General features: G+C 33.9%; 1 protein-coding gene across 1 annotated transcript; it reads right to left on the reverse strand.

Annotated features, from left to right (window-relative positions):
* Window positions 1-5,718: 5,718 nt before the first annotated feature.
* On the reverse strand, window positions 5,719-11,081 carry LOC114379583 (TORTIFOLIA1-like protein 4). The gene is made up of 5 exons (XM_028338269.1): window positions 10,033-11,081; window positions 9,774-9,873; window positions 8,238-8,785; window positions 7,047-7,525; window positions 5,719-6,528 (listed from the first exon to the last, which is right to left on the reverse strand). Exons 1-5 carry the CDS (start codon window positions 10,864-10,866, stop codon window positions 6,516-6,518), a joined length of 1,974 nt encoding a protein of 657 aa, XP_028194070.1. The 5' UTR covers window positions 10,867-11,081; the 3' UTR covers window positions 5,719-6,515.
* Between the last annotated feature and the right edge of the window lie 382 nt (window positions 11,082-11,463).

An 11,463-nucleotide genomic window follows, 5' to 3' on the forward strand; every position in this document is an offset into this window, starting at 1 on the left:
TATAAAAATAAATGTTCATATGTAATATTTGATAATACCTCAAACAAAAATATCTAAAAAAAAATACCTATCTAGAGAAAAAAAAAAAAAGAGTTTGTCTGCTTGAGAAATAATGGATAGGAAAATAAAAGAGGGATGGGGAAGATTTAAGTACCAAAATCCCAATTGATGATGATAAATATCTTATCATTATCATGAAAAAGGATGAAGGAACTCGCGAATGAAAAGTGGAGCTACTAGGTGTTTTGGTCGTGGCAAATTTTGAGGAGTGATCCACTTTAATTGAACTTACTTTATGAAAAGACATTTTCTTTTGTTTTCTTGAGTTAGATTAGGCTTTTGCTTTTTTACTTCGTTGGTTTCAGCAACCAATTTTTTTAGTGTGGTTTGCTGAATGGCTTCGATGTAACAAAAAAGAAATGACATAATTTCCATATAGATTATTATAAATTTATCACTGTCTCAAAAAAATTATATATGTGACATTCATGACAAAAGGGAAAAGAAAACTCAATAATGCATTAACTATAGAAGTTTGATGAACAGGGATGGAACTAGACACCGAAAGAAATGACCCCGGATTCTCTATCTAATATATATGCATTCACCAAAGGCCAAACGTTATTACCAAGAAAGGTTCAGTTTACTTGTAGGAAATAAGTTCATATTTTAAAAGGAGATGAAGATTTTGTTATTGGATAATTTGCAAATATTATTTTAGCCTTAACATTTATTTTGATTCTAATGAACTCTCAAAATTCAATTCATCTAAATTTTCACAATTAAGAAAAATAGAGCAAAGATTCTCGATGGAAAATGACATATATCAATTTCAAAGAGTCATTATCAAGACACCAGAGAAAGAAGACAATGATAACATTAGTAATATATAATATCAACAATTAACTTAGAAACGAAATTCATAAACGTATTTGGAGTATTGTTTGGCATAGTAATTAATATTCAAAGTTTAACCTTTGCCAAGGTATTCTCAAACCTTATTTATCCGAAGATGAATGATGGGTCCGCTCTTTATTTTTGTACTAGTACAGAACTAGTGGGGGTAAAATTAAATTAAAGAAATAAAATATTTAAATTATAACATTTTAAAAAATTGAAAAATGTTACTATAAAAAAAGTTTAATGAAATATGTTTTCTATGACTATTAATAAATATACCATCTATTTTAAAAATAAAAGGCCTAAGTATTGTTAGTTATAACACAAATTTAATTTAAAGATCATATCTATTAAATATTTTAAAATTGATATCATACAAACATTAACATGATTGATAGATGAAACCCGCAGTGTCATATTAAAACGAATAAAAAAAATCAAATGATTAAGAATGTAATATTTAAATATTAAACTAATAAGACTATGTTACAGAAGTCATTTTAGTTAGTTTGTAATTTTTTTAGCTAGTAAAAAAATTAAATAAACAAATTTTTTAATAGTTTCTCGGTAGCTTTTAGTTTTTAATTTTTAAAATTTTCTTTCATTTTTATTTTTAATATATTTATTTATTTTTTTATTATTTTCTTTTTAAAATAAATCATGGTATTATAATTTTTTTGTCATTTTATATTTTTCAGTTATTTCAACAACTAATTTTTTTTAAATATTTCTAATTTAATAAACTAATTTTTTAACTTTCAGATAGTTTTTCAACTAATTTTACCAAACATAGTCTAAATAATTTTAAAAAAACAAACAAATCATAACACTAATTTACTAATCATAGAGTGCCTTTTTAAGAAAGTCTTTTTCTCAAATAGTAAAAAACTACTATTAAATGGTATTTTTTATCAACACTTTAAAGTCAAAATTGAAATGAAAGAGTTAATAAGACAATTTTTTATATATAATATTTATATAGATGGTGGGATGAGTAGTGTTGTGTAGCTCACTTTTGGTATCTAAAATGTTATTTAAACTATAATTGAATAGAGGACTAATTTCTTAGATGTATATTTTTGTGTGCTGAAAAACTATGCTGTGCTTGTTATAAGCACACAAGGTAAAATAATTAAGTGAGGGTTTGATAATATTTTCTTAAATATTTACTAGTATTTTCTTGGAGATGTTGGCTTTTATGATGAAACGAACTGTTTTTTAGCCTTTTTGTCATAATTTTTATTTATCCACCGTCAAGTTCAGAAGCTGTGTATATTTAAATTAGTGAAACAAAATGGCCATTTAATTTTAATACGAAATCCTTCTTAAAGAAAATGAAGAATTCTTATTCGACCAACCAGCAAGTGTAGTCGACATGGTATGCGCGAAAGTCAAACAATGATATTCAATTAAATCTCTTTACACAAGATTCGTACTGTTTTTGTAATAATATTTTTTTTTTCGTACTATCTATCTTTTCTCTTGATAAAATACTCAAATAGCTAACTATTTGATCAGAATAATTCCTTCGTATTATCTTATAAAATACGCACTCGACCAAAATATAAAGTTGTTTAAACTTTAAATAAAATTTTTAGTTTATTTAGTTGAGCGCCACGTTAATAAAAATCATGTCCAACTCTTACATTAAAGCCGAAACTACTTTGTATTTTGTCAGATTTGGACCTAGCTTCAAACACCCACTTCAATTCAATACCTTGAAATGAAGGAATATAATCATCCATTTTTTTTCCTTTACCTTTCTCATATTTAGAATTAAAAATTATTAGGCAAAGTCACAAACTCAAAAATCTCTTACTATAATTCAAAATCAATAACAATGAACACAAAGACAATAATTCTTCTTCCTCGAGCCTTTCTCAAGTTTTCAAACACTACAACCAATGAACAACGTGGAAGCCTCTAATTAACTTCTATCGCGGTGTGACTTTTTTTATTTATTTATTGGCATAGCTCCTCTAGGTCCAATTTGTAACCATGTACCTAAAAGAATCAATGAACTACTTGAGGACAATTAGATTTACATGGGTCTTCTCCTAACTGGGGAAGGTGCTGAAAATCATAGTGGAATTGGCCAAACATCTTTCTCAGTATAAATTAATATAATTGCAATTTGCAAAGTGGAAGGTGGCAATTGAGTCCGCTTTCAAATCAAATACGTGAATGAGTTGATTCTCAAAGAAGATAAATAATGCAGAACTCGATAAAATGAAAATGATAGAGAATAAGATATAGGATGATAAGAAATACTTCCTTGCTTCAAGCTTACGAGTGAGGATAACATATGAACTTTGTTTTTAGTGAGCTTTTTTCCAAAGTCCTACGTGTAACGCTATCTGCTTTTGATTAACTTCATTCTTTTCATTTTTGATTTTAACTCTATTGGGTGTGAATCCTTTTGCTTTACTCGGAATAAAACGATAGTGTTGTCCGCACTTAATGTTTATGAAGAATGTTCATAGAACCAAAGGAATTAAAGAAACTATACGTGAAATATAAAACTTATTCAGAGCGGAATTTAAAATCCAATGCTCCTTATAAAGATGAATTGTTACTTAGCTATACGATAATGCGCGCATAGATAGTAGTAGCGTATATTTATTTTGCTCGTTGAAGCCTCCTCGTTAATGGTAATATCATTCCGAAAATTTTCAACGGCTTATTTTTTTAGTGTATTTTCAACGGCTTAATTAAAACCTATTAAACTGTAGAATATAATTCAGATATTGGATAAATTATGTTGACTAATAGAGCAATAATTTTTTTACAATAAATTTGAAATAACTTATATTAATTATTTTTTTTAAAAAAAAAGACAGTGTTCTATTACAAGATAAAAATAAAATAGATTTTTTTTATGAAAACTTGCATCTGCTACTCTCCAAGATACAAGTGAGAACTCAATAAGTAACTTATGCGCAGATAGATTAGGTATCACTTGTTGATAAGCGACGAAATATGGCGAGTGCTTTTTCTTTTCTTCTTTTATCCATGATGAGTGATTTATTCTTTTTAATTTGTGGGATGCAAATGAAATGGGCAATTGTTAGTTATACCTCCCATTTTTCATTAGTTGGTATGGGCCTCTTTAGAGAAATATAGGAGTTTTTCGTGAGTGAGTGTATTGAACTCGGATCATCTTCGGCAGAATAAAATTTTGATTTAATTATAAATTTTATCATTCAACTTTTATTATTTTATAAATTTTATCATTAAAGTTTTATTTTTTCACATTTACCACTATTGATGAAAAAGGAATGATTTTGACTTTTAATATTAGTTGTAATTATAACCAATGTAAATTATAATTATAATTGATGTACAAAAATCTAAAAAAGGGTCTTTTTACATTATTTTGTAACAATGTGATGGTAAAATGTATAAAAATAAAAAAATTTGGATGGTAAAATTTATGAAATGTTAAAAGTTGAAAAATAAAATTCGTGAAAAAAAAAACTTTAGCAAAATCTGTAAAATTATGAAAATTGGGTGGTAAAATTCACAAAAATAAACCTTGAGTGTAAAATTTGTAAAATAATAAAAGTTTGGTGGTAAAATTTATCATTAAACTTAAAAATTTAGCATAATTACTTAATGCACCACTTTTTGTTTGGTAAACCTCCTAAAATAATTGATGCCCTAAATTGACATTTGTGTCCTTCCTTTCTCAACCAAACCATAACACCCTTCCCTTGTTCGTTGCAGAGGCCCTGTTCGTTGGTGAAGGTGAAGGCACCATTGCATCTGTTGCAATTCTCCTCAGTGTTGACTAGTCAATGAGAACTCCCAGCCATCATAGTTGAAGGCAATGAAAAAGACACACTCGAAGGTAAGCCAATGTGGGTATTTTTTAATGTATTATAATTGAGTAATTGGTAATACAGTTGTATTTTAGATTACTCAATCCATAACTATATGGGGGTGGTGTGATGTGATGTGGGTTTGTGGAGGTGGTGTTGGGTGTGGTGGTGATGGAGGTTTGGGGGAGAAGCAGCTAGGTTTGTTTGGGAGAGGAAGGGTAAAAAGGAAATATTAGGAATTATGGAGGTCCACCAAGAACAAATGTGGTGCATTAAGTAATTACCAAAATTTAGTACAATTATTTTGAGCGGGCTCCTGTAATGCTGTAATCCTGTAACGCTGAGAACAAAAGATCAACAATCTTAACGAAAAAAAAAGAACAAAATCATGAATAAAAATTAGATAATTTTAAGAAAGAATGCTACAATTAAATACTTTTTTTTTACATACCACAAGTATCTTGAGTCAAATAGGATAATTAAGAAAAATAAAACTCTCCTAAATATTTAATGTAATTACTTATACAAAACTCAAAATCACTAATTAAGTTGAAATGTGTTAATTGTCATAATGGACCTAATTAGAAAGATAAAAATATATATTTTAGTTTTAAAAAGATATATTTATTTTAATTTTACTTTCATATTTTTTTATTCATATAATTGTTAATTATTTTTAGTGTCAAAATAATGAAGGTGAGTGATGAATGGATTAGAGAATTAACAATAAGATTTAAACACAATTTTTATAAAGTTTTCCACATGTATCTCTTTTTAAAAAAATTAATCCCAAAACCGTCTGTTATCCTCTCCTGACAATAAATGAATCATTTCAAGCAGAACCTCATGAAAAACAACTAATTTATCCTCTCCCGTTTGCACTCAATTTCACCAGAAGTCAATACATTGCTTTTCTTCTTTGAATACATAAAACAACTTGAAGTCCCAAATTTTTATGACAGTTAACTCGTTACCACAGTAATGTTAAATTTGGACGTTTTCCTGCACAAGTCGAATAATTTGCATAGAATTTGAAAAACAAACCACCTGTTTGAACCCAACAACACCCTACCATATCTTGACACCATAGTATGAGACTTTAATTTCAACATGTAAGATGTTGGAAATCCCAAGACTTCCAAATTTCTTTCTTTTTTTTTTGCTGAAGGGTCCAAAATATATATGCAAGGATATTTAAAATGTTTATTTTTTAAAATAAAAGTGGAGTGAATCTTTCTGATTCCGACACTAGGATTGAATTTTAATTTTTCATCTGCAGTTCTAAATTCTCACTCTTGAACCTGCTCCGACAAAAATCTAGATAGAAAAAGTCAAACTCGGCCCCGACCCTCTTCCTTGCCACGCCTAGACAATACCCATTCCATGGGTCAATTATGGCAGAGGCTCGGAACTCTTCTGAAGAGCACAGCATTTTTTTCCCCACTTTCTAATGAAGATGGCAAAGACGCATAATTATGACACATCAAGAGAACTCTAAGCCTGCATCATATTTCTTCCTTTAAGCCACACCTCAGTAAAACTCTTTAACCAATATATTGCATCCGAATCCACACTCTGATGACTCAGCCTCAATATGGACAATTTTGTAGAAAATAGCCTTCTTCTCTAAATAATAATTTTGCTAATGCTTTAAAGTAAACAACTCTCCTGCACTGCAAGCTGAACCAACGAGCAAAAAGATTGACTTTCGCAAATTTATCCCTACAAATTAGTGATCCGTGACTCTGTGATGCTTGCTGCAATAAAATAGCCATTGAGAAATGCTGTGTCTCACTACACGGATGACCTGATGAAGCGTAAGGAAAACAATATCATAAGTTATCTCATACATATACAAATAACAGAACTTCAAATGTTTTGGTGGAGTGTAAGGGGATGAAAAAACGATGCAGATAATGATGAATGATTGTTCAAAGAATAAAGTGAATGCTGACATTACAACCCAGTTTACCCAGATAGAGTCACAAACTAGACTGGATTAAACCACGATGGTGATTTTCTAACGTCATAAAAGGATCATTAAAGAGCAATAGGTTTGTTAGTGTAATTGTATATGTAGTAATTCGGGTAGTAATAAAACTGCAACTCTTTAAATCCACAATTACCATTGTGAAATTACAGAAAGAATGACCAGTTGCAACATGACACTTAAAATGACTTAACCAAAGTCAACAGGCCACAGATCGTACATAATACACTTAAATAATTGAAATGAAAGGAGCAACAAAATATAACAATTGCAGATAAGAATATTGTTTTCTAAGATTATAATTTAATGTGTACTAAAATCAGATATATAGTTACCTGATATTCTGGTTCCTCAGTGATTCAGTAGCAGGTTGAATGCCATCATATCTCCTCATGGCGTCTTGGACCATGTTTTTAGACACTTTATACGTATGATGCCCTTTCAAATCGCTTTGAACTTCTGCCGATGGATTCACAAAATATCCACCCTTACCATGTTGCAATCGGCTGTTATTTGCAGTTAATATTTCTCTGCTTCCATCTTTATTGGTTGCATTATGCACAGCATTTGTTGATGGTATGCTTCCTAAAGAGAACCTTGATGTGGAATAACGACCTTCTGTCTTCTTCCAGAATTTAGAACTCAAAAAGTCAGTACCAGGTAGCTTGCAACAAGTGTCTTCTGTGGCATCAATATTGGAAACCCTAGCACCTGGAACAGCCAAATCCTGAGATATTTCATCCAGGGCAATCTCTAGGCCATGTACACGTGACTCCAGAGAATTCATACCACTTTGGGAGCTTCCAATAAATCTCTATATTCAAATGAAGACAGAGACACGAGTCAAAAATATTTACTTTTATTTTGAAAGGTAAAAGATACTATAAGCTTTTAAACAAGACGATGGGGTATTACAATTTACTGAAGGACAGCTTAAATACAAGGGAGAAGGTAATTTCTAATTTAAACATGTGGTAGATGTGCAGGGGGATTGAAATGGTGGGAGTGGACTACATTATAATTAACATGACCAAAGCTAAAGACAACCAAAGTATAGGCTTTACCCGTTCAAATAACAAGGCAATACCTTATTCATTATACATGTGTCATGAGGATGAAACTCAATAACAGTAAACCACAAAAGGAGTATTGTCAATAGGACTAGTAGAATTGTGGTCAAACAAAGAAAGAGATTATTAGCTAAAAGGGTGTGGTAATCTACTTCGTGTTTTCTGTTAAGTGTTAACATATGCAGCTTGTTGATATTACAAATTTACTAGTCCAGGAAGGAAAATAGTATCCTGAACCTCAAAGACAAACACACGAACATGTTTAAAAATGCCACAAACAGAAGGATCAAAAATAGGAATATTCAATTTATCAAACATGACAGACTGTCAGAAAACTAGACAAATGAAGAATAATTCAAAAGCTAAATATAAAAAAGTCATATAGACAGGAATAGCACTGGCCTAAATAATTTAAATTTAATAGGGTAAAAGGTATATCAAGGCACTATAGTATACCTGGAGTAGGTCTAACAGATTTGATTGCTGGTTTTCAATTTGAAGAAGTTGTTCACGGATCAAAGCAAAGTCTTCAACATCTTGTGGGCTCTCACAAACTTCATTTGCATCAAGATCATCATCATCAATACATGGAACCACACAAGATTTTGAACTACTGAATCTCCTCATTTTTTCATCAGACACCTTGCTAAAGAGAACACGCTTTATCTCTGCCCTCGAATTTACCCCGTTTTGATATGGGGGTGGCTTAGAAACTTCAACATCACACCTTTTAATATCATCTTCCCTAGACAAATTTGAGTGGGAGGACCTCGAAAATGGAGTTTCACGTTTCTCATTGGAGGATTTCTCATGACCCTGATGATTCAATGTCCCCATTCTCAAATGCTTCTCATTACTCTTTAGAGAACTCTCTCTTTTCATGGACGACATGAATGAAATCACTGATGGAGGGGACCTGTTGGCAGGGGCTGTTTTAGAAGACAACTTAGAGCCAACATCGGGTGAACTTTTAGAGACACACTGACTTTTACCATCATCTGTGCCTGTGAGAAAAAATCAACAACAAAAAATAATGGACGAGATTACTTTGGCAGCATTCATAAAAGCTACATTCCTTAAAAATTGTTTAAATATAGAGATCACAACTTCAAATTCTGAAATGGACCAATTTTTGGATAGTTTGGTGTTTTAACATGATGGGAAAAAAGATCACCAGTAAGTATACTAGTAGGGCCTAGGACCGCTTCGGCCATGGCCTAGTACCCCGGAGTAAAGAAAGAACTCGGGTATTTGGATAGACCGAATGCCCAAATACCTCTAACCCTCTAAGGTAGGAAGAAACCTTAGGTCTTCGACTCGACCATGGCCTAGCACCCCTCGGCCATGGCCTAGTACCCCTCGATAAAGAAATAACTCAGGTGAACATTATGGACCTTATTTGACAAAGGTGAAACCTCGGGTATTCAACTAGGCTAAATATCTTCAATCCTATCAGGCAAGAAGAATCTTTAGGTATTTGGTTCAACCACAGCGGCCATGGCCTAGGACCCCTTCAGCCACAACCTAGTACCCTCTAAGCCATGGCCTAGGAGTAATACCCTCTCAGCCACCATCTCATGGAGGTTAAAGAATTTTGCTTATCTTATTCTTAATACTATATTAACACTGCCAGGTAATCTCAAATTACATGCCCTTAATTAAGAGGTATATAAAGGGTTAAATTTTCGAGGTAACACACATTATTCTATCCATTCTCATTTACTAAACTCATTATTTTCTTTGTGTCGAGACCTAACTTGAGCATCAGAGTGCTTTTCGTAGGGATCCCACCCTTTAGAGGATAGTTTCATCAAGCACTCGAAAAGGACACCTCGAAGAGAAGAACAAGACAAAAAGGAAAAGTATCCGGCCATCTTTAGCCCTCAATTATATATTCTAATGTGGGATTACTTTTAACCGATGTGGGACTTAGATTATTTCCAACACTTTGGTAGCAAAGTTAACACAATGCAAGAAAGAAACAAGTCTTACCAACAGAAGCACATTCAGATTTAACGTAAGCAGGAGCATCCTCGGTTACCTCCTTCCACGTCTCCAATGCACGATTCATAGTCTCCCGAACCACTTTGATCTGTAACGGACAAAACAACATTACCACCCACTCCAATCATATAATATAACATTCAACCAATATTATTTTCATTTTTTACTTCTTTTAAATTTCGCTACCTTCACAAGTGCATTATATAACAATAATTATAATCTGAGAAAGTTAAATTTAGGAATATACCTTATCAAACCTCCGATTCTGCAACGAATTCAAACACAGAACCTTATGCTGCGACGCCAGATCTCTCTCCACCGAAGCCACCTTCGCCAGCGCCTCCGCCGCGGCCTTCCTCACCGTCCAGTCCTTGCTGCCGAGGAACTCGACTAGGCACGGCACGAGCCAGTTCACCGCACCGCGGCTCGAAGCGCCGCCAGCGCCGACCACGCTTCCGATCAGAACCAGCAGCGCCGCCCGCGCCCTGCACGCCTCGCTCTTCACGAGCTTCCCGAGCCGCGGCAGCGCGCTACGCCGGAGCGCCTCCGCATCGGGGTCCGGCGCCGCCTCGACCGCCGCCGCGAGGCACAGCGCGGCGCCGATCTGCGCGTTGGCCTCCTGCTCCTGCGCCAGCGCGTCCATGAGCGGCCGCAGGAACGCGGCGGAGAACGACGGTCCCGTGATCCGCGACGACATCGACGCGACGGCGTCCACGCACGCGGATCGCACGGCGGAGTCGGAGTCGCGGAGCCGCCGGAGCACGGTGGCGAGCATTTTCGATATGAAAGGCCAAAGCGCTTCGCCGTGGAAGCGCGAGAGAACGTTTAAGAGATGAACGCATTGTTTTCGAACTGGTGCTTTGGAAGAGGAATCAGTGTTGTGAATGCAAGAGAGGAAGGACGAGAACGAGTCGTGGTTTAGGGTTCTGGCGATGGACTCGAGTTCCGCGGCGGCGCCGGCGAGAGTGTCGCGGTCGGAGAGTTTGTTGAGGCACGTGATGACTCGCTGTCGGAGGTTCTGAGTCGACTCGGTGCCGGAGAGTGGTGGCGGCCCGCTTAGTGAGTGGCGCCGGGAAGACATTGTGGTTTTCTTTTTTGGCTATGCGGCGGCGAGTCAGTGACTCGGCATTCGAGAAGCGGAAGGAACGGCGGAGGAGAGAGTAACCGCTAAAACGGTACGTTGAGAGTGATTTTGGCGGCAGAGTTTGGAAGAGTGTTTTTTGAGAGTTGATTGCTTGAAGTGAGTTTCGTTATCGTTGGGATTTTATATATCAACGCAGTTCAATCTGTGCGCTGCGCATGGATGCATAAGTTTTGGACTTGGATGAATAACTTTTTAGTTTTAGTTTTAGTTTTTTCCTTGTTTCTTAAAATAAGAATTTAATGAACTACCAAAAAAGTAAGAATTTAATTTTAAATTTATTGATGATGGAAATAGTTTTTATACTCTCTTCCAATTACAAAATTAAAAATTTGTTAATTTTTATAATAATTATTTTAAAAATTATATTTAACATAATTTCTATTAATTAATAATATAAAACATATATTGATAATAGATGAAAATTAAATTGTTTAAATTAATAAGAACATATTGGTAGAAACAATTATACCATCATTCAATTATATAGCATTACATAAGTTTATTAATTTGAAAATAACTAATTAAAAACATACT

Source organism: Glycine soja, chromosome 2 (genome assembly GCF_004193775.1).
Source record: "Glycine soja cultivar W05 chromosome 2, ASM419377v2, whole genome shotgun sequence".
In the NCBI taxonomy this organism is placed as follows: domain Eukaryota; kingdom Viridiplantae; phylum Streptophyta; class Magnoliopsida; order Fabales; family Fabaceae; genus Glycine; species Glycine soja.